The 25,975-nt window shown below is 51.5% G+C and overlaps 2 protein-coding genes across 5 annotated transcripts; one reads left to right on the top strand and one right to left on the bottom strand.

Moving 5' to 3' along the window:
- The first annotated feature begins 228 nt into the window (after positions 1-228).
- Positions 229-4,382, top strand: PPP1R15A (protein phosphatase 1 regulatory subunit 15A). Of its 2 annotated transcripts, none has more exons than XM_037991361.2 (3): positions 229-567; positions 1,138-2,632; positions 3,939-4,382. In XM_037991361.2, the coding sequence occupies exons 2-3, from the start codon at positions 1,147-1,149 to the stop codon at positions 4,328-4,330; spliced, it is 1,878 nt and encodes a 625-aa protein (XP_037847289.2). In that variant the 5' UTR covers positions 229-567; positions 1,138-1,146; the 3' UTR covers positions 4,331-4,382. The 2 variants fall into 2 exon arrangements, with proteins under 2 accessions (XP_037847289.2, XP_037847288.2); XM_037991360.2 differs by having other exon boundaries at positions 1,138-2,943.
- Positions 4,383-7,782: 3,400 nt separating this feature from the next.
- Positions 7,783-25,961, bottom strand: TULP2 (TUB like protein 2). Of its 3 annotated transcripts, XM_037991364.2 has the most exons (14): positions 25,698-25,961; positions 24,671-24,712; positions 23,916-23,948; positions 23,424-23,475; positions 22,530-22,656; positions 21,458-21,595; positions 21,090-21,254; positions 16,882-17,003; positions 15,040-15,351; positions 11,905-12,017; positions 10,392-10,506; positions 10,214-10,312; positions 8,529-8,700; positions 7,783-7,939 (listed from the first exon to the last, which is right to left on the bottom strand). In XM_037991364.2, the coding sequence occupies exons 1-14, from the start codon at positions 25,757-25,759 to the stop codon at positions 7,806-7,808; spliced, it is 1,686 nt and encodes a 561-aa protein (XP_037847292.1). In that variant the 5' UTR covers positions 25,760-25,961; the 3' UTR covers positions 7,783-7,805. The 3 variants fall into 3 exon arrangements, with proteins under 3 accessions (XP_037847292.1, XP_037847291.1, XP_072872305.1); XM_037991363.2 differs by lacking the exons at positions 22,530-22,656; positions 23,424-23,475; positions 23,916-23,948; positions 24,671-24,712; positions 25,698-25,961 and having other exon boundaries at positions 7,783-7,936; positions 15,010-15,351; positions 21,458-22,023; XM_073016204.1 differs by lacking the exons at positions 22,530-22,656; positions 23,424-23,475; positions 23,916-23,948; positions 24,671-24,712; positions 25,698-25,961 and having other exon boundaries at positions 15,010-15,351; positions 21,090-21,206; positions 21,458-22,023.
- Between the last annotated feature and the right edge of the window lie 14 nt (positions 25,962-25,975).

Below are 25,975 nucleotides of genomic sequence, written 5' to 3'. Positions count from 1 at the left end.
AAAATAACTAACGAACCTAAATAAATAAATAAGTAAATAAATACATAAATACACAAATAAATAAATTTGGGTGGGAAGGCATTGGCCCTCAGCTAAGAGAGAACTGGCTCGCTGCTGAAGCAGGACCACGCATTTGATTGACAGTTCGCTTTTTTGGGGGGCGTGGTCACGCTCGGAAACTCCGCCGTGACGTTACAAAGGCTGGAATCTCCGCGAGAAGTCCGGTCTTTCACTTCCCACCCTTTGGGTTGTGGTCTCGAAACCCCGCCTCTCCCGGTGACGTCAGCACGCCGGGCGCTGTAGAATATAACAGCGTTTTGGCCTACGCTTGCACTCATCGTGTTGGTTCCCGTCCCAGTTGTTGATCGTATGCAAGAGGCCGCAGGACCCCGCTCCCGCTTGTCGCCACTGCGCTTGAGGCAGCCGGAGATACTCTTGAGTCCCCTGGAGCCCGACGCCTGAGGGTGAGATGAACGCGCTGGCCTTCGTAACCGTCAGGACCTGTGATCGCTTCTGGCAGACCGAGCCGGCGCTCCTGCCCCCGGGGTGACGCACAGCCCCCCACCGGTGAGTAAGGGGTCGGAACGCCTGGGTCCCCACTGGTCTGGGGACCTGGATTTAGGAAGAAGAGGTTGGGAGCCTGGAGTCCTGAGCCTGAGGGAGGAGGGATCTGGAAGCCAGATTCTTGGGTCCCCGTGAAGGAATCATCTAGCAAGTGGGGGGTCGGGTCAGAATGTTTGAGTCTGCAAGGGAGGAGGGTGTGAGGGTTTCATCTTCAGCAGGATGAGAGAGCTAGGGAGGGACTATGACTTTGTCGCCAAGGGAAGCAAGCAAAAGACTTTTGTTCTTGGTTCTTGGGACTGGGACTTCTGCGTCTGAAGAAAGAGGGGGCTGGGGGCTTGGACCCTTGGATCTAAGGAAGAACTAGGGGCTCAGACTCCTGGCTATTGAGAGATGAGAAAGAACAGAGCCAAGGGACAGAGATGGGCGTGGCTGAGATCAGAAAGGAATTTGGGACTCTTGCATTGCTATTGACAATAGTTGTGTTACTATTTCTGTTGCTATGACTCATAGTCATGCCCAGATGCCATCCCCTAAATGGCCCCTAAACTTTATTTTTTCCTCCCCCTTTTCCAGCCCAGACACATGGCCCCAGGCCAAGCACCCCATCAGGCTACCCCGTGGAGGGATGCCCACCCTTTCTTCCTCCTGTCCCCAGTGATGGGCCTCCTCAGCCGGGCCTGGAGCCGCCTGAGGGGCCTGGGACCTCCAGAGCCCTGGCTGGTGGAGGCAGTAAAAGGAGTAGCTCTGGTAGAAGCTGGCCTGGAGGGAGAAGCTAGGACTCCTCTGGCAACCCCCCATACCCCTTGGGGCAGACACCCTGATGAGGAGGCTGAAGACCGTGCAGGCCCTGGAGAGAACAGAGAAACACTGGGCCTGAAAACCAGCAGTTCCCTTCCTGAAGCCTGGGGACTTTTGGATGATTATGATGACACATATAGTGAGCAAGAAGCAACCAGCGTCCCTAGAGGGCAGGGAAGTCAATTTGCAGATGGCCAGCCTGCTCCCCTGTCTCCCAGCCTTCTGATAAGGACACTGCCAGGTTCTGATAAGAACCCAGGGGAGGAGAAAGCTGAGGAAGAGGGAGTTGCTGAAGAGGAGGGAGTTAACAAGTTCTCTTATCCTCTGTCACACCGGGAGTGTTGTCCAGCAGTGGAAGAAGAGGACGATGAAGAAGCTGTAAAGAAAGAAACTGGCAGAACCTCTACTTCTGCCTTGTCTCCAGGATCCAAGCCCAGCACTTGGGCGTCTTGCCCAGGGGAGGAAGAGAATCAAGCCACGGAGGACGAAAGAAGAATAGAAAAAAGTAAAGGAGCCAGGAAGACCTCCGTGTCCCCCCCATCTTCAGGCTCCAACCCCAGGGCCTGGGAGTATCGTTCAGGAGAGGCGTCCGAGGAGAAGGAGGAAAAGGCACACGAAGAAGCTGGGAAAGGAGAAGCTGCCCCAGGGCCACACTCCTCAGCCCCAGCCCAAAGGCCCCAGCTCAAGTCCTGGTGGTGCCAACCCAGTGATGAAGAGGAGGGTGAGGTCAAGATTTTGGGGGCAGCTGAGAAGGATGGAGAAGCTGAGTGTCCTCCCTGCATCCCCCCGTCAAGTGCCTTCCTGAAGGCCTGGGTGTATTGGCCGGGAGAGGACACGGAGGAAGAGGAAGATGAGGAAGAAGATGAGGACAGTGACTCTGGATCAGATGAGGAAGAGGGAGAAGCTGAGGCTTCCTCTTCCACTCCTGCTACAGGTGTTCTCTTGAAGGCCTGGGTGTATCAACCAGGAGAGGACACGGAGGAGGAGGAAGATGAGGACAGTGATACAGGATCAGCTGAGGATGAAAGAGAAGCTGAGATTTCCACTTCCACACCCCCTGCAAGTGCTTTCTTGAAGGCCTGGGTGTATCGGCCAGGAGAGGACACGGAGGAGGAGGAAGATGAGGACAGTGATACAGGATCAGCTGAGGATGAAAGAGAAGCTGAGATTTCCACTTCCACACCCCCTGCAAGTGCTTTCTTGAAGGCCTGGGTGTATCGGCCAGGAGAGGACACGGAGGAGGAGGAAGATGAGGATGCGGATAGTGAGGGTAAGGAAGATGATTCAGAAGCAGCCATGGGAGAACCTGAGTCAGACCCACATCCCTCCCACCCGGCCCAGAGTGCCCACTTCAGGGGCTGGGTATACCGACCTGGCAAGGAGACAGAGGAAGAGGAAGCTGCTGAGGACTGGGGAGAAGCTGAGCCCTGCCCCTTCCGAGTGGCCATCTATGTACCTGGAGAGAAGCCACCACCTCCCTGGGCTCCTCCTAGACTGCCCCTCCGACTGCAAAGGCGGCTCAAGCGCCCAGAAACCCCTACCTGTGATCTGGACCCTGAGACTCCCCTAAAGGCCAGAAAGGTGGGTGCTGAGAGCTCAGATTCTTTTTTTTTTTTGAGACGGAGCCTCGCTCTGTCGCCCAGGCTGGAGTGCAGTGGCGCCATCACAGCTCACTGCGAGCTCCGCCTCCTGGGTTTACGCCATTCTCCTGCCTCAGCCTCCCGAGTAGCTGGGACTACAGGCGCCCGCCACCTCGCCCGGCTAATTTTTTGTATTTTTAGTAGAGAAGGGGTTTCACCGTGTTAGCCAGGATGGTCTCGATCTCCTGACCTCGTGATCCTCCCACCTCAGCCTCCCAAAATGCCGGGATTACAGGCGTGAGCTGCCGTGCCCGGCCTTTTTTTTTTTTTTTTTTTAAATTGAGTCAGCATCTTGCACTGTCACCTAGGCTGGAGTGCAGTGGCGCGATCTTGGCTCACTGCCAACCTCTGCAGCCCGAGTTCAAGCAATTCTCGTGCCTCAGCCTCTGGAGTATCTGGGATAACAGGCATACGACACCACACCCAGCTAATTTTTTTGTATTTTTAGTAGAGATGGGGGTTTCACCATGTTGGCCAGGCTGGTCTTGAACTCCTGACCTCACATGATCTGCCCATCTCAGCCTCCCCAAGTGCTGGGATTACAGGCATGAGCTACCACGTCTGGCTGAGAGCCCAGATTCTTGAGTCTTGGAGAGGAAGGGGCTGGAGGCTGAGACTCCTGGGTCCCTGTATGTTGCAGAGGATTGCGTGTCATTTCTATGGGGAGGGCTGTGTACAGTGTCACGCAATCTCTTGTAAGAGGCCAGGCCCCTGGGGGAGGAGGGAGCAGCTGTGGCTCACAGCAACCCCAGGAAACCATCTCTGCTTTCAGTGAGTCAGATGGAGAATCCCATGACCGTGACAGGCAAGTGACTAGCCAGATAGAAAGCATTTTTGTGTAATAACTAATTTTTGTTTGCTTCTCTCTCTCTCTTCCCCATCCGGATTCCCGTGGCTGTGTCCCTCTCCTGCCTGTGTCCCTGTGTCTGCCCCCAGGTGCACTTCTCCGAGAAGGTCACTGTCCATTTTCTGGCTGTCTGGGCAGGGCCGGCCCAGGCCGCCCGCCAGGGCCCCTGGGAGCAGCTTGCTCGGGACCGGAGCCGCTTCGCACGCCGTATCGCCCAGGCCCAGGAGGAGCTGAGCCCCTGCCTCACCCCTGCTGCCCGGGCCAGAGCCTGGGCACGCCTCAGGAACCCACCTTTAGCCCCCATCCCTGCCCTCACCCAGACCTTGCCTTCCTCCTCTGTCCCTTTGTCCCCAGTCCAGGCCACGCCCTTGAGCCAAGCTGTTGCCACACTCTCCCCCTCCTCTCCTGGTGCAGCAGCGGCTCCACTGGACCTCTTTGGGAGGCGTGGCTAAGACCAACTGGTTTGCCTATAATTTATTAACTATTTTTTCTAAGTGTGGGTTTGTATAAGGAATAAAGCCTTTTGATTTGTAGCAAGCAGGGTCTGTGTGTGTGTCAGAAACGGACAGCATTCTGTTTTCACAGGTCCCCGAGGTAGCTGGGAAGAGAATAGCATAAAACAAAGCACTTCACTAGGGAATAAACTGCTTTTCCTCAAATTTGCTTCCACTCATCCCGAGGCTTCTTTTGAACCTAACAGCTGGTGGGTTTTATAGTTTTCTTTCTTTTTCTTTTTTTTTTGAGACTGAGTCTCGCTCTGTTGCCCAGGCTGAAGTACAATGGCGCGATCTCAGCTCACCACAACCTCTGCCTCCCGGGTTCAAGCGATTCTCCTGCCACAGCCTCCCGAGTAGCTGGGACTACAGGTGCACGCCACCACGCCTGGCTAATTTTTGTATTTTTAGTAGACACATGGTTTCACTATGTTGGCCAGGCTGGTCTCAAACTCCTGACCTCGTGATCCACCTGCCTTGGCCTCCCAAAATGCTGAGATGACAGGCATGAGCCACCGTGCCCAGCCTATAGTTTTGTTTTGTTTTTTTTGAGATGGAGTCTTGCTCTGTCGCCCAGCCCTGAGTGCAGTGGTGCGATCTTGGCTCACTGCAATCTCTGCCTCCTGGGTTCAAGCGATTCTCCTGTCTTAGTTTCCTGAGTAGCTGGGATTATAGGCGCGTGCCACCACGCCTGGCTAATTTTTGTATTTTTAGTAGAGACAGTGTTTCACTATGTTGATCAGGCTGGTCTCGAACTCCTGACCTCATGATCCACCCACCTTGGCCTCCCAAAGTGCTGGGATTACAGGCACGAGCCATGACGCTGGCCCTTTTTGGGTTTTTTTAACCAAGGGGTAAAACACTCATGAGCATTCCTGAAAAAAGATGGAGATTTCTCAGAACTGAGGTACCACCCATCTTTACACCAAATATGGCTGTTCCTAGGACTGTCATGATGTTGGTGGGTGTGTGACTGTGTTAATGAACATATAATGAGGTCCTACAGGAAACCGAGGTCAGACCCAGCACCATATTAGGTCTAGTCGGTCTTAGTCTACTTGGCCTACAGCCTGGTTTTTTGGAATCTTATCAACCCATAGTTACTGTAGCTATTTCAAGTTTCCTGTTGCTATTCTGGTCATGTGAAACTGCTGCCTGGAATTTTCTAATCTCCTGCAACCACCCTATATGATTGCTGTCACAGCCTGATTTCACATTGATAAGCCCTGTGTCCACAGACCTAGTTTCCTTATCTGTAAGGTGACTAACAATTGTACATACCTTATGGGATTGTAAGGCCTCAAAGGAGTTAAAACTTAAAACAATGCTCATGAAATAAATGCTATAATAGGGTAATTATTCTGTACACTGTTTTTTGTTTTTTTTTGTTTTGATATGGAGTCTCACTCTGTTGCCCAGGCTGGGGGTGCCGTGGTGGCATCTTGGCTCACTGCAACCTCCACCTCCCAGGTTAAAACAATTCTCCTGGCTGGGTGCGGTGGCTCACGCCTGTAATCCCAACACTTTTGGAGGCTGAGGTGGGTGGATCACAAGGTCAGAAGATGGAGACCATCCTGGCTAACACAGTGAAACCCCATCTCTACTAAAAATACAAAGAAAAAAATTAGCCGGGCATGGTGGTAGGCGAGTGCAGTACCCGCTACTCAGGAGGCTGAGGCAGGAGAATGGCGTGAAACCGGGAGGCGGAGCTTTCAGTGAGCAAGAGTCCTTCCCCTTCCCCCCATCAAAAACAAAAAACAAAAAACAATTCTCCTGGCTCCGTCTGCCAAGAAGCTGAGACCACAGACGTGCACCACCACTTCCGTTTTTTTTGTTTTTTGTTTTAGACGGAGTTTCACCCTTGTTACCCAGGCTGGAGTGCAATGGCACAATCTCGGCACACCAGCAACCTCCACCTCCCAGGTTCAAGCGATTCTCCTGCCTCAGCCTTCTGAGTAGTTGGGATTACAGGTGTGAGCCAACACACCCAGCTAAATTTTGTACTTTTAGTAGAGAAGGAGTTTCACCACGTCGGTGGTCAGGAGTCTCAAACTCCTGACCTCGTGATCCGCCCGCCTTGGTCTCCCAAAGTGCTGGGATTATAAGCATGAGCCACTATGCCCACCTCTACCTCTAATTTTTATTTTTATTTATTTATTTATTTTTTGAGAGCAAGTCTCGCTGTGTCGTCCAGGCTGGAGTGCAGTGGCGCGATTTCAGCTCACTGCAATCCCCTGGGTTCAAGCAATTCTGCCTTAGCCTCCCTAGTACCTGGGATTACAGGCGTGAGCTACCACGCAGGGCTAATTTTTGTATTAATTTTCCTCTAGACCTTCGCAGAACGCAGGTTCCTCTCATCCTCCTAACCTAATGGCCTTTCATTAGCTTCACAAAAGCAGCTTAGTTCTGGGAAGGGTTATTATCATTTAAACTAGAAATCCCAGCACTTTGGGTGGGCTGAGGTGGATGATTACTTGAGATCAGGTGTTTGTTTTGAGACAGAGTCTTGCCCTGTCGCTCAGGCTGGAGTGCAATGGCGCGATCTCGGCTCACTGCAACCTCCGCCTCCCGGGTTCACGCCATTCTCCTGCCTCAGCCTCCTGAGTAGCTGAGACTACACACGCCCGCCACCACGCCCGGCTATTTTTTTTGTACTTTTAGTAGAGAGGGGGTTTCACTGTGTTAGCCAAGATGGTCTCGATCTCCTGACCTCGTGATCTGCCCGCCTCAGCCTCTCAAAGTGCTGGAATTACAGGCGTGAGCCACCGCACCCAGCCCTTTTTTTTTTTTTTTTTTTTTTTTTTTTTTTTGAGATAGAGTCACATTCTCTTGCCCAGGCTGGAGTGCAGTGGCACTATTTTGGCTCGCTGCAACCTCCGCTTCCCAGGTTCAAGCAATTCTCATGCCTCGGCCACCAGAGTAACTGGGATTACAGGCATGCACCACCAGCTAATTTTTGTATTTTTAGTAGAGACGGGTTTTGCTATATTGGCGAGGCTGGTATTGAACTCCTGACCTCAAGTGATCCTTCTACCTCGACCTCCTAAAGTGTTGGGATTCCAGGCATGAGCCACCGCGCCCAGCATTTTTTTTTTTTGAGACAGAGTCTGACTGGAGTGAAGTTGAGCTATCTCGGCTCACTGCAGCCTCCGCTTCCTGGGTTTAAGAGTTTCTCCTGCCTCAGCCTCTCGAGTAGCTGGAATTACAGGTGTCAGCCACCACGCACAGCTAATTTTTGTACTTTTAGTGGAGACAGGGTTTCACATATTGGCCAGGCTGGTCTCGAACTCCTGACTTCAGGTGATCCACCCGCCTTGGCCTCCCAAAATGCTGGGATTCCAGGCGTGGGCCAGCTTGCCCGGCCAGTGTTAGTTATTAAGGTGGTGCAAAAGAAGGCATGTCCGGGCCCTTCCTCCAAATGAGGAGGCACAGAAACTGGTAAGGGTATGGTATTTTATTGAGTTATTCAACAGCCAGCTTCCAATTGAAACTAGACAAGCAGACACCGAAGGCCTGGAGCGGGCTAAACGGGAAGCAGAAGTCCATGGTGAATGTGTCTGGGCCCACTCGGCCGAACTGGAGCACCAGATGTTCTGCTGAGAAGTGAATCAAGAATGAAGCCTTAGCCAGACTCTCATCTTCCAGCTTTGAGAATTGAAACTACCTTTTTTTTTTTTTCTTTTCTTTTTTTGAGACAGAGTCTTGCTCTGTCGCCCAGGCTGGAGTGCAGTGGCCTGATCTTGGCTCACGGCAACCTCTGCCTCCCAGGTTCAAGCAATTCTTCTGCCTCAGCCTCCCAAGTAGCTGGGATTACAGGCATGTGCCACCATGCCAGGCTAATTTTGTATTTTTAGTAGAGACGGGGTTTCACCATGTTGGCCAGGCTGGTCTCGAACTCCTGACCTCAGGTGATCCACCCGCCTTGGCCTCCCAAAATGCTAGGATTATAGGCGTGAGCTACTGCAGCAGGCTGAGAATTGAGACTTCTAAGAGGCTGAGCGGTGCCCTTACTAAGCCAGAAACCTTGAGGGGTGTGTAAACTACAATTCCCAATAGGCTTTGCAATAGGGTGGCATCTGCCCTGCCTAGAAAAATGCTCAAGTGATGATGGGAGATGTAGTTCCCTTCCTTCACACCCTAACCCCACCCCACCTGGCCCGGCTAAAATAGTTTCCAGGAGCTCACGGTGTTTGGGATCCACGATCTGGAAGTTCTTCACCGAAGCCCGAGTGACTCGACCATGGAAATTGAGCGTGTAGACACCGTTCTCCTCGTTCCACGACGGGGTTTTGCTGTGCAGCAAAAGCAACCCTTGTTTTTCCCCACGTTGGTAGCGACTCAGTAGTGACTCCTGTTCCTAGAAGGTAAAGAAGGGGCTGTGGTTTTCTCAGAGGCTTTCGAAACTCCATCTTGAACAGGGGTGACTCCATCTTGAACAGGGGCTGGGTACAATGAGGATGAGACCGGCTGGGCTGCATTCCCAGGAGGCTAGGCATTCTTAGTCACAGGATGAGACAGGAGTTTGACAGGACTGGTATCACAATGTTAGAAATGCTTGTTCCCCGGTGCCGTAAAGAAATAGCACTTGAACATAAACTTAATTTCCTCAGCAAGGCCATTTTTTTACTTTCTGCAGAAAGGGTATACTTGCCAGGAGTTTTGCCGTGAGAATACACCGAACAAAGGAGACAGGGTCATTTATAACCTGACGCATCCACCCTACTGCTGTGTCCGGTTTCCACCGGCTGGAACGGGACCTCACATTCTGTATTTGTCCCGATTGGCTAGCAACTTAGAACTTTTTAAAAGAGGAAAAAATGGAGGAGAACAAAGGAAGGAGGAAGTAACTTGTGGAATGCTGAGAAAGGTAAAAACACCTTCAAATAAGGAAGAGGAACAGGCTATGACCTAATGCTTGCTTGGACCAGTATAAGTATGCCAGGGCAAATATTTAGGCTAAATTGTGGGAGCTAAGAACATAAAGTACACTGATTTCTTTATTACGGCTAACAGATATTTAAGAATGTTAGCACAGATCTTTGAATAAATTTTGCTTCTAAGAGAAGTTACTGCCGGGCGCCGTGGCTCATGCCTGTAATCCCAGCACTTTGGGAGGCCAAGGTGGGTGGATCACGAGGTCAGGAGATCGAGACCATCCTGGCTAACACAGTGAAACCCCATCTCTACTAAAAATATAAAAAATTAGATGGGCATGGTGGCGGGTGCCTGTAGTCCCAGCTACTCGGGAGGCGGAAGCAGGAGAATGACGTGAACCCAGGTGGCCGAGCTTGCAGTGAGCCGAGATCTTGCCACTGCACTCCAGCCTGGGCGACAGAACAAGACTGTGTCTCAGAAAAAAAAAAAAAGAAAAGAGTCTGAAAGAGGGAGGAATCCTCAGTTCCTGGAATTGCCCACCCCTTTCCCAGAAAACTCATGAATAATCCCCCTCTTGTTTAGCATATAATCAAGAAATAACCATAAAAATAGCCAACCAGCTGGCTGTTTTGCCTATGGAGTAGCCATTCTTTTGTTTCTTCTCTGATAAACTTGCTTCCACTTGACTCTATGGACTGGCCACAAATTCTTTCTTGCCTGAGATCCAAGAACCCTCTCTTGGAGTCTGGATCAGACCCCTTTTTGGTAAGAGTTTGTTAACCTACCACCAACCCTTTTTTTCTCTGGATGCAAACGTTTTGAGTCTCTAGTCTTTATTCCCTGAGACATGGAAGTCTAACAGTCCTTCAGGCTTCATAGGACACTTATAACCCACTGGCCTCCTCTTCCTCCTCTTCCTCCTCTGGGATCTAGGAGGACTGGCCCCAGCCCTTTCTGCTCCACTGACCCAGAGATTCCCGACGTCAGAGACTCACATTTCGTGGCTGGACATCGATTCTTTGGTTCTGGCTGTTGGTTCCTGGGAGAATCACAGTCAATTTTCGAGGCCCCAGGTATCCTAAGATGTTGGGCTCCTGGGGGTATTATATTCCAGTTGGCCTGGTTCCTTCTTCTGACCATCCTACCCCATTCTGTCATCCCCAGGACACTCACATAACACACAGCCCCCAGCTCCCGTCTGATCCGGGCAGTATTCTTGATTAAATGCTCCTGGTCAGGATTCACCCCATTGTCAAAGATGGTGAACTTGGTGCCAAAGATATTGGATCTGCTCCAGGAAGGGAATGGATAGAATAAAAATACTAAGTGTTACTCTTTGAGTAAGTGTCACTCATCACATCGACTCTTCCCATCCATCCCCTATGTCTAAGACTATGTCCGAATATCTAAGAATCATGTTCCTGGCTGGGCACAGGGGCTCACGCCTGTAATCCCAGCACTCCGGGAGGCAGAGGCAGGAGGATAGCTTGAGCCTGGGCAAAATGGCAAAACTCCTTCTCTACAAAAAAATAGAAAAATTAGTCGGATGTGGCAGTTTGTGCTTGTGGTCCCAGCTCTCAAGAGGCTGAGGTAAGAGGATCACCTGAGCCCCAGAGGTCAAGGCTGCAATGAGTATGATCTTGCCACTGCACTCCAGCCTGGGTGACAGAATGAAACCCTGTCTCTAAACAAATATATACATAAATAAAAATAATTAAATAAATGAGTCTGGGTGCGGTGGCTTACACCTGTAATCCCAGCACCTTGGGAGGCCAAGGTGGACGGATCACCTGTGGTCGGGAGTTCAAGACCAGCCTGACAGACATGGAGAAACCCCATCTCTACTAAAAATATAAAATTAGCCAGGTGTGGTGGTGCGTGCCTGTAATCCCAGCTACTCGGAAGGCGGAGGCAGGAGAATTGCTTGAACCCGGGAGGCGGAGGTTGCAATGAACCGAGATTATGCCATTGCACTCCAGCCTGGGCAACAAAAGTGAAACTCTGTCTCAATAATAATAATAATAATAAAATAATTGAAACAATCATGTTTCCAGCATCCATGGTCCCAGGCCCCCCATTTCTTGGGTGAGCCATGTAACTTATGTAGCCTCCCTATTTTATTTAAAGGGCCTTTTAGAAACCCTCTTCTTTTTTTCTTTTTTCTGTTGCCCAAGCTGGAGTGCAGTGGCTCAATCTCAGCTCACCAAAACCTCTGCCTCCTGGGTTCAACTGACTCTCCTGCATCAGCCTCCCAAGTAGCTGGCATTAAAGGTTCATGCCACCATGCCTGGCTAATTTTTGAATTTTGATAGAGATGAGATTTCACCATGTTGGCCAGGCTGGTCCCAAGCTCCTGACCTCAAGTGATCCTTCTGCCTCAGCCTCCCAAAGTGCTGGGATCACAGGCATGAGCCACCACGCCCAACCTCCCTCTTCTTTTTTGGATGGAAGAATTCACACATTCCAGACCTCTTTTCCCACAGAAAGTTAGGAATCCCAGTCCCTTGCCTCTCAGGGAGTCAAATGCCTTAAATGCCAGCCTATGTTCCAAACCCTTCAGTTCTTCTAGTCCCTGAGCAGTGAACAGGTGGAAGGTATGCTGTGTGTGGCCTGCTGGGAAATGAAATCCGCCTGTCCCCAAGCTCCCTGCTACCTGCTCCTCACCACATGTCAGAGCTCTGCCCACCTGACTTTGCCCACGAAGTTGTCCCCATCCCGAGATAGATCTGTGGGATCCAGGGAGATGAGGTAATTAGAAGTTTTGCTCCTTCTTCTCTTTCGCCCAGCCAGGAGGAAGTGCTATGGATGAGAGGAACGGTCCATTAGAATGGACTTCTGGAGGTTGGGTGTGGTGGCTCATACCTGTAATTCCTGCACTTTGGGAGGCTGAGGTGGGCAGATGACTTGAGGTCAGGAGTTCGAGACCAGCCTGGTCAATGTGGTGAAACCTCGTCTCCACAAAAATAAAAAAAATTAGCCGGGCGTGGTAGTGCCTGCCTGTAATCCTGGCTAGTAGGGAGGCTGAGGCAGGAGAATTGCGTGAACCCAGGGGGCAGAGGTTGCAGTCAGCTGAGATTGCGCCATTGCACTCCAGCCTGGGCGACAGAGCGAGACTCCATCTCAAAACAAAAATAAAAAATAATGAAAAAAATGCCAGGCGCAGTGGCTCACATCTGTAATCCCAGCACTTTAGGAGGCCGAGGCGGGTGGATCACAAGGTCAGGAGATCGAGACCACGGTGAAACCCTGTGTCTACTAAAAATACAAAAAATTAGCTGGGCGTGGTGGCGGGCGCCTGTAGCCCTAGCTACTTGGGAGGCTGAGGCAGGAGAATGGTGTGAACCCGGGAGGCGGAGCTTGCAGTGAGCTGAGATCATGCCACTGCACTCCAGCCTAGGCGACAGAGCGACACAGAGAGACTCCGTCCCCCCAAAAAAAAAAAAAAAAAAAGAATGGACTTCTGGTAGCTGGTTAGAGCCAGGGGTCCAAAGACAAGGAAACATCATGTCCCATGATGGAGAAGCTGGTGATGGCACAACGAGCTTCTCAAGACTTACTGGGAAATGTGGTTCTCACTGAGGGAAGCTATTGGCAGGGTCCTGAATGGAAGCTTCCTGTCTTAATATCTCCCCCTCATTCCTTCCGCCTATGGGTCCAGGGTTGAAGCTTAGCCCAGGAAGGGTCTGGCTTTGGAGAATGGGGAGCACCCTCACTTGCAATATTGCAGCAGGACTGTGGTAGGCGTTTCATCTGGGAAAAATGGGTTTGGCTCTGAGTAGGCAAAAAACCTCTTTCTGGTGGGAGAGAGGATACCCCGAGGAGACCACACTTGGAGGGTAAAGGCCAGAAAGACTAGATTGAGAGAAGTGCGGCTTGAATCTGGAAAGACAAATCTGTGAGGGGAGGGGCCTGGTTGCTGGGGGCGGGATTTATCTCAGGATTGGGTGAGGCCTGAGAGCTGATAGCAAGGAAGGCTCAGTGAGGGAGGGTCCAGACTTTTTTTTTTTTTTTTTGACAGGAGATCTCTAACTCCTGGGCTCCAGCCATTTTCCCACCTCGGCCTCCCAAGTAGCTGGGACTACAGGTGGGCATCACCATGCCTGGCTAATTTTTTTTTTTTTTTAATAATTTATGTAGAGACAGGGTTCCACCATGCTGCTCAGGCTGATCTGGAACTCGTCAGCTCAAACGATCCACCCACCTTGGCCTCCGAAATGTTGAGATTACAGGCGTGAACCACTGTGCTTGGCCTTTTTTTTTTTTTTGAGATAGAGTTTCGCTCTTTCGCCCAGGCTAGAGTGCAGTGGCACGATCTCGGCTCATTGCAACCTCCGCCTTTCGGTTTCAAGTATTCTCCTGCCTCAGCCTCCCGAGTAGCTAGGATTACAGGCGCCCACCACCACGCCTGGCTAATTTTTTTTTTTTTTTTTTTTTTTTTTTTTTGAGACGGAGTCTGGCTTTGTCACCCAGGCTGGAGTGCAGTGGCGCGATCTCGGCTCACTGTAAGCTCCGCCTCCCGGGTTTACGCCATTGTCCTGCCTCAGCCTCCGAGTAGCTGGGACTACAGGCGCCTGCCACCTCGCCCGGCTAGTTTTTTGTATTTTTTAGTAGAGACGGGGTTTCACCATGTTAGCCAGGATGGTCTCGATCTCCTGACCTCGTGATCCACCCGCTTCGGCCTCCCAAAGTGCTGGGATTACAGGCTTGAGCCACCGCGCCCGGCCGCCTGGCTAATTTTTGTATTTTTTTTTTTTTTTTTTTTTTTGAGACGGAGTCTCGCTCTGTCGCCCAGGCTGGAGCGCAGTGGCCGGATCTCAGCTCACTGCAAGCTCCGCCTCCCGGGTTCCCGCCATTCTCCTGCCTCAGCCTCCCGAGTAGCTGGGACTACAGGCGCCCGCCACCTCGCCCGGCTGGTTTTTTGTATTTTTTAGTAGAGACGGGGTTTCACCGTGTTAGCCAGGATGGTCTCGATCTCTTGACCTCGTGATCCGCCCGTCTCGGCCTCCCAAAGTGCTGGGATTACAGGCTTGAGCCACCGCGCCCGGCCAATTTTTGTATTTTTAGTAGAGACGAGGTGTTGCCATGTTGGCCAGGCTGGTCTCGAACTCCTGACCTTGTGATCTGCACGCCTTGGCCTCCCAAAGTTCTAATATTACAAGTGTGAGTCACCGCGCCTGGTCCTTTTTTTTTTTTTTTTTTTTTTTTTTTTTTTAACACAGAGTCTCACTCTGTCGTCCAGGCTGGAGTGCAGTGGCGTGATCACGTCTCACTGCAGCCTTGAACTCCCAGGCTCAAGCAATCCTCTCACCTCAGCCTCCCGAGTAGCTTGGACTACAGATGCATACCACCACGCCCAGCCAATTTTTGTATTTTTTGTAAAGACAGGGTTTTGCCATGTTGTCCAGGCTGGTCTTTTTTGCTTGTTGGTTGGTTTTGTTTTTTGAGATGGAGTCTTGCTCTGTCGCCTAGGCTGGAGTGCAGTGATGCCATCTCGGTTCACTGCACCCTCCGTCTCCCGGGTTCAAGCGATTCTCCTGTCTCAGACTCCTGAGTAGCTGGGACTACAGGCGCGTGCCACCACATCGGGCTAATTTTTGTATTTTTAATAGAGACGGGGTTTCACCATATTGTTCAGGCTGGTCTTCAACTCCTGACCTCAGGTGATCCACCCGCCTCAGCCTCCCAAAGTGCTGGGATTACAGACATGAGCCACCGCGCCCGGCCTCAGGCTGGTCTTGACCTAGCTCAGAAAGGAGTGGGATTTTGCCTTGGAACGGAGGTGGGCGCTTACTCCCAAGGCTGTTGGGCCGGCTGACTGCACCTTCAGGCTGTCGGAGGTCTCCAGGTAGAGGTAGTAGAGGGGGAACAAGCCCTTATCCACGCCGCGCCTGTCACGGGTGAGGTAGCACTGCATCCTGGTGCCCGGGACTGCTGGCCGCAGCACATAGGCTTCCATGTCCTCCTGAAGCCGAGGACAGGGGGAGCGGATTGCCAAGGAGGCTTCCTGCCTCATATGGTCGCTGTCCGTGCCGCCCTCGCCTTTCAGGGCCTCGGACAACTCTTCGTTAGCTGCTGCTGAGGAGTTCGGCCCTGTAGACTCCCAGGCCTCTCTCTTCTTTTCCAAGTCTTCTTCCTAGCCCAGGCACCAAATTCAAAGTTGAGGGACAACGCCCCCAGCCTTGCTCACTACTGATTGGCCATCCCAGCCCTAGGGTCCCGCCCTTGCCCATTCACATTTTCTGCTTATTGGTCAAAAATCTCATTCAGTCCACCCAGCCACGCCCTCCTCTGTTGACTGGCCAGTCTATTCGCTTTCCTCGGCAGCCACACCCACTCCACCTGCTGATTGGAGAATTCCTTTTTGAAAGCACGGCCCATTCCGTTAAAATGGCCATTGGTTTGATCTAGATAACAGAATAACAGCCCACATCTGCCCCCAAGAGAAACCATCTACTGCACTTTCACCAACACCAAAGTGAGTGCCAATTTGCCCTTTTATTTTTTGAGACAGAGTTTCACTCTGTCGCCCAGGCTGAAGGCAGTGGCTCAATCTCGGTTCACTGCAACCTCCACCTCCCAGGTTCAAGCAATTATCCTGCCTCAGCCTCCCGAGTAGCTAGGATTACAGGCTTGCGCCACCACGCCCGTCTAATTTTTGTATTTTTAGTAGAGACGGGGGCTTCACCAAGTTGGCCAAGCTGGTCTCGAACTCCTGACCCCAGGTGATCTGCCTGTCTCGGCCTCCCAAAGTGCTGGGATTACAGGCGTGAGTCACTGCTCCTGGCCCGCAATTGGCCCTTTTTGATCAGTGTTCTGCCCTTTCTGAAGCTCGCTGTCCCATGGAAAGACCTTTTTTTTTTTTTTTTTTTTTTTTGAGACGGAGTCTCGCTCTGTCGCCCAGGCTGGAGTGCAGTGGCCAGATCTCAGCTCACTGCAAGCTCCGCCTCCCGGGTTTACGCCATTCTCCTGCCTCAGCCTCCGGAGTAGCTGGGACTACAGGCGCCCGCCACCTCGCCCGGCTAGTTTTTTGTATTTTTAGTAGAGACGGGGTTTCACCGTGTTAGCCAGGATGGTCTCGATCTCCTGACCTCGTGATCCTCCCGTCTCGGCCTCCCACAGTGCTGGGATTACAGGCTTGAGCCACCGCGCCCGGCCGACCTTTTTTTTTTAAACAGAGTCTCATTCTGTCTCCCAGGCTGGAGTGTAATCTCAGCTCACTGCAACCTCCGCCTCCAGGGTTCAAGTGATTCTCCTGCCTCAGCCTCCTGAGTAGTTGGGATGACTGGCTTGTGCCACCACACCCAGATAATTTTTGTATTTTAGTAGAGACAGGGTTTCACCACGTTGGCCAGGCTGGTCCCGAACTCCTGACCTCAAGTGATCTGCCCACCTCAGCCTCCCAAAGTGCTGGGATTACAGGCTTGAGTCACCATGCCATAAGCTGTATTTTAATGACCATGTCCATGTCAAGTCAAATCCTCCGATTTGATGAATGGTACACACACACACACACACACACACACACACACGAGTCTCTGCTAGCTTAATCACCACCAAGAAAAAGAGCTTCTGATTGGGCGGCAGAATTTTAGCCCCACCCTCCCCAGAGGTCCGAGGCTAGCCCTCCTCTTCCAACATCCTGAGAGGTTGTGCATTTTCCCACCTTGTAGAAGGCCAAGTTTTCATATGCCCAGTCACCATCCATTCCAGGGTTTGGTCCCATATTGGGTGCCTTGTATGCATCTTCGACATCCTGGGATTCACTCTCACCCTCTGCATGGGTCCCTAAAGGATGAAAGAAGCCTGGACTAAGCTCAGGACAACTGGGTCCCAGGAGTGTGAGACAACATCATCAGTGCTAGCCAGAGAAGGCCACAATCCTGGGTTCTCAGTCCCTACTCATTACTCAGCGCCCTCACTTGCAACACCCTCCTCCTCCTCCAGGTGCATGGGAGTCTACAGGGACCAGAGTTTCTGATTACCTTGGATCTAAGGACAGGGAGGGGTTAGGGTCTTCCCTTTTCCTTGTCTCAGACAAAGCATCACAGAGACTGAACATGGGGGAATGGAGTTTGGGGTGATAAGAATTCTGTCATTGAAATCATTGGCCATCTCATGAAAATAAAAGGAAATGTCACCACAATGGAATATTATAAGGGAATAAAAAGGAATGAAGTACTGATAACACTACCACACGGATGAATCTTAAAATTTTGTTAGGTGGGCCAGGAGCGGTGGCTCATTCCTATAATCCCAGCACTTTGGGAGGCTGAGGTGGGAGGATCACGAGGTCAGTAGTTTAAAACCAGCCTGGCCAACATAGTGAAACTGGTCTCTACTAAAAATACAAAAATTAGCAGGGCAAGGCGGTGCGCACCTGTACTTCCAGCTACTAGGGAGGCTGAGACAGGAGAAGAGCTTAAACCCAGGAGGCAGAGGTTGCAGTGAGCCGAGATCGTGCCACTGCACTCCAGCCTGAAGGGGGCCTGCCCCTCCACACCCATGGGTATTTCTCACAGGGTGGAGATGAGAGACTAAGAAAAGAAGACACAGAGACAAAGTATAGAGGAAGAAAAGTGGTCCCAGGGGACCAGTGCTCAGCAAGTGAGGACCTGCACCGGTGCTGGTCTCTGAGTTCCCTCAGTATTTATTGATCACTATCTTTATTATCTCAGTGAGGGGAATGTGGTGTGACTATAGGGTGATGGTAGGGAGGGGGTCAGCAGGAAAACATGTGAACAAAAGACTCTGTCATAAATAAGTTTAAGGAAAGGTGCTGTGCCTGGATGTGCAAGTAGGCTGGATTTATGTTTAACTTTACATAAACATCTCAGTGCAGTAAAGAGCAGTATTGCCGTCATGATGTCTCACCTCCAGCCATAAGGTGGTTTTCTCCTATTTCAGAATAGAGTGTATGGTCGATTTTACACCGAGTCATTCCATTTCCAGAGATGTGCAGGAGACAGATGCCTTCTTATCTCAACCGCATAGTGGCCTTCCTCTTTCACTAATCCTCCTCAGCACTGACCCTTTACGGGTGTCGGGCTGAGGGGCTGTAAGGTCTTTCCCTTCCCACGAGGCCATATCTCAGGCTGTCTCAGTGGGGGGAATCCTGGACAATACCCAGGCTTTCTTGGACAGGGGTCCCTGCAGCCTTCGGCAGTGTATTATGTCTCTGGTTCATAGAGAACGGAGAATGGCAATGACTTTCACAAAGCATACTGCCTGCAAAACCATTTTTACCAAAGCACATCCTGCACAGCCCTAAATCCCTTAAACCTTGAGTCAATACAACACGTTTTTGTGAGCACAGGGTTGGGACAAGAGTAACAGATTAACAGCATCTCAAAGCAAAACAGCTTTTCTTTTTTTTTTTTTTTTTTTGAGACGGAGTCTCGCTCTGTCGCCCAGGCTGGAGTGCAGTGGCGCAATCTTGGCTCACTGCAAGCTCTGCCTCCTGGGTTCATGCCATTCTCCTGCCTCAGCCTCCCGAGTAGCTGGGACTACAGGCGCCGCCACCACGCTCGGCTAGTTTTTTGTATTTTTTAGTAGAGATGGGCTTTCACCATGTTAGCTAGGATGGTCTCGATCTCCTGACCTCGTGATCCGCCCGTCTCGGCCTCCCAAAGTGCTGGGATTACAGGCTTGAGCCACTGCGCCTGGCCAAAACAGCTTTTCTTAGTACAGTTCAAAATGGAGTTTCTTATGTCTTCCTTTTTCTACATAGACACAGTAACAATCCTATCTCTCTTTCTTTTCCCCACACAGCCTAGGTGACAGAGTGAGACCCCGTCTCAAAAAAAAAAAAAAAAAAAAATTGTTAGGTGAATGAAGTGATTGAAGACACATGGTGGCTCACACCCATAGTCCCAGCACTTTGGGAGGCCAAGGTGGGAGGATCACTTGAGCCCAGGAGTTCAAGACCAGCCTAAGCAACATAGTGACACCCCATCTCAAAGGAAAAGAGGTCAGGTGCAGTGGCTCACACCTGTAATCCCAGCACTTTGGGAGGCCAAGGCAGGCAGGTCACAAGTTCAGGAGTTTGAGACGAGCTGCGCCAACATGGTGAAACCCCATCTCTACTGAAAAAACACAAAAAATTAGCCAGACGTGGTGGCGCATGCCTGTAGCCCCAGCTACTCGGGAGGCTGAGGCAGCAGAATCACTTGAACCCAGAAGGCAGAGGTTGCAGCGTACCAAGATCGCACCATTGTACTCCAGCCTGGGAGACACAGCAAGACTCTGTCTCAAGAAAAAAAAAAAAAGAATTGAAGAAAGAAGCCACATACAAAAGACCACATAGTGTATGATTCCATTTGTGTGAAATGTACAGAATAGCCAAATCTAAGAAGACAATGGAGATTGGTGGTTGCCAAGGGCTGGGGTAAATGGAAAAGAGGTGACTGCTAATTGATGCACTATTTCTTTCTTTCTTTCTTTCTTTCTTTTTTTTTTTTTTTCTTGAGACAAAGTCTCGCTCTGTCACCCTGGCTGGAATGCCTGATCTCAGCTCACTGCAACCTCTGGCTCCTGGGTTCAAGCAATTCTCCCACCTCAGGATTACAGATGCCTGCCACCACACCCAGCTAATTTTTGTATTTTTAGTAGAGACTGGGTTTCACTATGTTGGCCAGACTGGTCTTGAACTCCTGGCCTCAGGTGATCCACCCACCTTGGCCTCCCAAAGTGCTGGGATTACAGGTGTGAGCCACCACGCCCAGCCATGATGTAGGATTTCTATCTGGGGTGGTACAAATGTTCTAAAATTGATTGTGGTGATGGTTGCAGAATTATGTAAATACAGTTAACCTCCTGTATCCTACAGGCTCCGCATCCCCACTGCTGACCCAAAATATTCAGGAAAAAAATTTAAAAACAACAAGACAACAATAAATAACAGAACCAATTTTTTTTTTCTTTGAGACAGAGTATATTGGTCTGTCACCCAGACTGGAGTGCAGTGGCGTGATCTTGGCTCACTGCAACCTGGGCCTCCTGGATTCAAGCGACACTTCTGTCTCAGTCTCCCAAGTAGCTGGGATTACAAGCCTGCACTGCCTTGCCTGGCTAACTTTTGTATTTTTAGTAGAGACGTGATTTTTTCATGTTGGCCAGGATGGTCTCAAACTCCTGGACTCAAGTGACCAACCACCTTCAGCTTCCCAAAGTGCTGGAATTACAGGTGTAAGCCACTGCACCCCGCCCAAAATTTTTAAAAATAAAGTATAACACCTATTTACGGGCCAGGCATGATGGCTTATGCCTGTAATCCCAGCACTTTGGGAGGCTGAAGTGGGCGGATCACAAGGTCAGGAGTTTAAGACCAGTCTGGCCAACATGGTGAAACCCCGTCTTCACTAAAAATACAACAATTAGCCAGGCTTGGTGGTGCACACCTATAGTCCCAGCTACTCAGGAGGCTGAGGCAGGAGAATCGCTTGAACCCGGGAGGTGGAGGTTGCAGTGAGCCAAAATCGCGCCATTGCACTCTAGCCTGGCAACAGAGCAAGACTCCCTCCCAACAACAACAACAATTTACATTGCATTTATACTGTATTAGGTATTATAAGTTATCTAGAGATGACTTACGGTATATGGAGCGATGTTCATAGTTTATATGCAAATTTTACACCATTTTATGTAAGGGACTGGGGCATCTGCGGATCTTGGTATCTTTGGGGTTCTGGGAACACATCCCCTGCAGATACCGAGGGGCAACCGTATACTGGAAACCACGGAATTGTAAACTTTAAATGGGTGACTTGTATGGTATGTGAATTATACCTCAATGAAGCTGCTACCTAAGAAAGGGGAAGATTTGCTGCATGAACCAGGGGATCCCAGGTTTTATCCCAATGTCCCCTAAATTACCAGGTCGTTGGCGGGCTTGCCAACCCTTGCGTCGGATTCTCGGAGGCTGTCTAAAAGGTGGGGGAGAGACCGAACCATTCTCCACGGAGACTTCCTCCAATTCTGGATCGGAATTGTCTGGGAGCGAGGATGAGAAAGGGGACTGGAGACCGAGATTCCTGAACACTGAGTAAGGAAGGAGGGGAGAGTTGGATTTCTGGATGCAGCAGGACGAGGCGGCTCAGGACCTGAACTCCTCGGTGTGAGGAAGGAGTGGGTGCGGTCCTGAGTTCCTGAGTATTTTGGACAGATGGATTGAGGCCCCAGACTCCTGGGTTCCAGTAGGGGTGGAGTTCTGGGGTCTAGGAGGTCCAAGGACTCGAAAATACCTGCTTCTGTCCGGGGTATCAGGAGGCCGTACTCGCCCCTGCCGTCTCCACCACAGCTCATGGTGCCCAGGGCACTGTGGATGCCAGAGGGCAGATGTGCCTCTGACACTTTCTTCCGGAGGAAAGGGTTCCTAAGGCCTGGGAGAAGGTGCAGCGAGCCCATGAAAAGGGTCTACAAATTCCCGTCCTCAACCAAACAACACCCCATCACTGGGCTCCCAAATATCACCCCCGCCGGGTGCCGTGACTCACGCCTGTAATCCCAGCTCTTTGGGAGGCCGAGGCAGGCCGGATCAACTGAGGTCGGGAGTCCCAGACCAGTCTGACCAACATGGAGAAACACCTTATCCACTAAAAATACAAAATTAGCTGGGCACGGTGGCGCATGCTTGTAATCCCAGCTACTAGGGAGGCTGAGGCAGGAGAATCGCTTGAACCCGGGAGGCGGAGGTTACGGTGAGCCGAGATTGCGCCATTGCACTCCAGCCGTGGCAACAAGAGCTAAACTCCGTCTCAAAAAAGAAAAAAAAAATCACCCCCGTTTCGCGGACTACCCAAACCTTGAGACTCACCCAGGTCCCAAACTGCATCCTAAGGCTCAAACAAGCACAGCCCTGCCGCTGGATTGTTGCGGGCGCCGCACGTAAACAATCTCGCGCCAGGCTCTAGTAATGAGACCACGCCACGCCCCGGACCCCTAGACCCCGTCTCCGCAATCCCGGGGTTGGGGTGGGGGTCCCAGCTTTCCCAGGATCCACCCCCGAGCTCTGCCAAGCCCAATCATCACATTCTTACCCCTTTCCCTTGCCAGTTGTACCATGCACCGCCCCTGCGCTCTGTAGCCCCGCCCCGAACCCCTCCCTCACAGGTCCTGCCAAGGGGGGGCCCCCATAAGCCTCTACCCTGGGCGCCGTTCTAAAGCTCTCATGGGCCAAGGCCCGTCCCCATCCACCGTCAAGTCCGCACCCTAAGGCTCCACCCCTTCTTCCACTAGGCTCCGCCCTCGGACTCCCACAGGCCCCTCCCCTCCAGGCGAACGCCCCCAGGAGGAGCCCGAGGGGCCTTTGGTCACCTCTGTCACCTAAAAGGCGCTCCTCCTGCAGACACGAGCGCCAAAGCCACAGGGAAGCGTCAGGATTGGCCTGAACCATGAAGAGCTCCTGGCGCTTCTGTCGCTGCTTCTTTTCAAACAGCCGCCGCTGGGGAAATGGGAGAGGTGGGTGTCGGGGGCAGGAACCAGATGCGAAGACAGAAGCGAGATGGGGCCTGGGGCAAGGGCTCGAGAGTTTGTGAACCCCTTTCTCCACTGGGGCCCAGATGTCCAGGCCCTCAGTGCTTCAGCTGCTCCTCCCTCTCTCCACCCTTGAACTCAGATCCAAGAGTTCTGACACCCTGTCCTCTCCTCCCCCAGGACCCAGGAGTCCTGCCTTCTAGAAGCCTTGTTCCTTAGAAATTCATCACAAGGGTTTTTTGCTTATTTAGGATCCCCAATTCCTATTATCTTTTCTTTTTCTTTTTCTTTTTTTTCTTTTTGAGACAGAGTCTAGCTCATCACCAGGCTGGAGTACAGTACCACGATCTCCACTCACTGCAGCCTCCGCCTCCCGGGTTCAAACGATTCCCCTGCCTCAGCCTACCGAGTAGCTGGGATTACAGGCACCTGCCACCACACCCGGCTACTTTTCTTGTTTTAGTAGAGACAGGTTTCACCATGTTGGCCAGGCTGGTCTTGAACTCCTGACCTCAAGTGATCTGCCCACCTTAGCATCCCAAAGTGCTGTGATTACAGTTGTGAGCTGCCGCGCCCGGCCCCAAATTCCTATTTTCTCATTTCTCAATGGGAAAACTCAAGGATGAGAGACAGCCAACACGGGCGGGGAGTCCTAGAGCAAGACCTGGTGGAGAGGCCCCTGGGGAGGCACAGAAGGCGGAAGAGTTGGAGTGGCGAGATTCCTGGGCACAATACCTGCTGTTCCAGCTTCTGCAGCCTCATAGCAGCAAACTCATGCTCCAGGATGCTGAGAGAGACGCAGGCTTATGGTGACAGTTTGCAGGGAACCTCGGTTGCCCAAGAGCCCCTCCCTCTCCCCCATCCTGCCCCCATCCCAACTTGGGTTCTGGGCACCTGTGAGGTCACAAAAGGTGCAGAACCTGAGCCTGTTCTACCAGTTATGGGGCCCTTTGTCCTGGCACTGACCCTCAGAAGCCAGGACCCAGAGATCCCAGGTCCTTCCTGTCTCAGGACTCAGGAGTCTGTGGCCCCCAACCCCTTCTCTTTCAGACCCAGAAGTCTGCACCCTAGCCCCCTCCCTTTAGGACACAGGAGTCCAGTTCCCCAGCCCCTTCCTGCAAGGCCGATGGTGCTGAACCTGCAAACATGGTTATGAGGCCAGAGCTGAGTGCATGGGGTCCCCAGCCCCTTCCACCTCCACCCCTACCCATCTGTTCCCCTACTCACTCTCTTCTCAATGTGTCATCATCCTGAGACATTCTGCAGAAGCAAGAATGAGGAGTCAGGATCCAAAACAACATCCCAATGGATCCTGCCCACCAAAACCTAATCCTTAGCTTGCTTGCTTTATTTATTTATTTATTTATTTATTTTGAGACAGCCGAACCTTGCTCTGTCACCCAGGCTACAGTGCAGTGGCACCATCTCGGCCACTGCAACCTCCACCTCCTGGGTTCAAGCGATTCTCCTGCCTCAGCCTCCCGAGTAGGTGGGACTACAGGTATGCGCTATTATGCCTAATTTTTTTTTTTTTTTATTTTAGTAGAGACAGGGTTTCACTATGTTGGCCAGGCTGGTGTCAGACTCCTGACCTCAGATGATCTGCCCACCTTGGCCTGCCAAAGTTCTGGGATTACAGGCATGAGCTACTGTGCCCAGCCTGATCCTTACCTTTAAATTTGCTCCTGGACCCAGGCAGCCCAAATCCCAGCACCCACTCCTGTCGGGATCCAGTAGCCTGTTTCCAGCTTCCCACAGGTGTCCGCAAGTCCGCTTCTCTCTCCCCAAAATATCTAATTCTCCAGCACCCAGGCATCAGCACTCAGGACTGTGTACCCCAAACATCCAGCCCCCAGTGGCCTAGAACTCCACCGCCCACCTGCTTGGGATCCAGGAGACTCCTTCTCCCCATCAGGTGCCTGCAGAGGCTGTTCACATTGATGCCTCGGTACCTTGCCCCTCTGGCCAATCTCTAAACATACCTGATCCTCTGTTTGGAAGCTGGGGACCTAATCTCGGGATATCTGCGAAGAAGGGAGAAGAAAGACGGTTCAGAGGGAGGGAGAATTTCCCCTGGGACCTGACCTGGTCCACTCCCTTCTGACCTTCCACTCTCCACTTCCAACAAAGTAATGAGCTCGGTCACTGATGCAGCCAGGCAACGCTGCTCCAGGGGTTCTGAACATGAATGACGTGTGGGTGTTCCTTAAAGAGACCAGAGACTTCGCGGCCTCACTGTACACATCTCGCTTACAAGAAACTTACAAGAGCCAGGGCGCAGTGGCTCACGCCTGTAATCCCAGCATTTTGGGAGGCGGAGACGGGGCGGGAAGATTGCTTGAGCCCAGGAGATCCAGATCCAGACCAGCAATACAGAGACATCGTCTCTTTTTTTCTGTTCTTTTTTGAGACGAGTCTCACTCTGTCGCCCAGGCTGGAGTGCAGTGGCGCGATCTCGGCTCACTGCAACCTCCACCTCTCAGATTCAAGCGATTGTCCTGCCTCAGCCTCCTGAGTAGCTGGGATTACCGGCATGCGCCACCACGCCTGGCTAATTTTGTATTGTTAGTGGAGACGGGGTTTCTCCACGTTGGTCAGGCTGGTCTCAAACCCTTGACCTCAGGTGATCTGCCCGCCTCGGCCTCCCAAAGTGCTGGGATTACAGGCATGAGCCCCCAAGCCCGGCCTGACTGCCGTCTCTTTTAAAAAAAAAAAAAAAAAAAGTGAGAAGTGTGAAAGACAGAATGTTAAAAAGAAAAAAAAAAAGAAAAGGCTGAAAAATAATTAAATATTTAATTATTTTTATTAAAAAATTTAAAAATATGTATTAACCGGGCCTGTCGTCCCAACTACTTGGGAGGCTGACGCGGGAGGATTGCTTGGGCCTGGGAGGTAGAGGCTGCAGTGAGAAGTGATTGCGCCACTGCACTCCAGACTGGGTAACAGAGCAAACCCTGTCTCAAAAAATAAGAAGAAAGAAACTCATAAGGAAGGCTATGCAATTCCTACCGTGCTGTAAATTGCAGGCACTTCGTGGGGCGAAAATAAATGGGCAAAACTACAGCTCCCATGAGGCGAAGGGGCCACGATGCCCGCGGAAGTTATTTTTCCCCCGGCCGGCAGGGAGTTGTAGTTGTCTTTGAAAGCTTTCTCTTTCTTTTGGCATAGGCGGGAAATGTGGCGTTAAGAGGCTGGGATTCCGAGACAGAAGCGAGGTTTTCACGAAAATGCGAACGACTTCGGCAAGGGGCGGGGCCGCTAGACGTGGATGAAAGGAACAGGGCCAG

Source organism: Chlorocebus sabaeus, chromosome 6, assembly GCF_047675955.1.
Source record: "Chlorocebus sabaeus isolate Y175 chromosome 6, mChlSab1.0.hap1, whole genome shotgun sequence".
NCBI lineage: Eukaryota > Metazoa > Chordata > Mammalia > Primates > Cercopithecidae > Chlorocebus > Chlorocebus sabaeus.
Note: the sequence above shows the minus strand (reverse complement) of the source record. Positions and strands in the feature narration are given on the sequence as shown.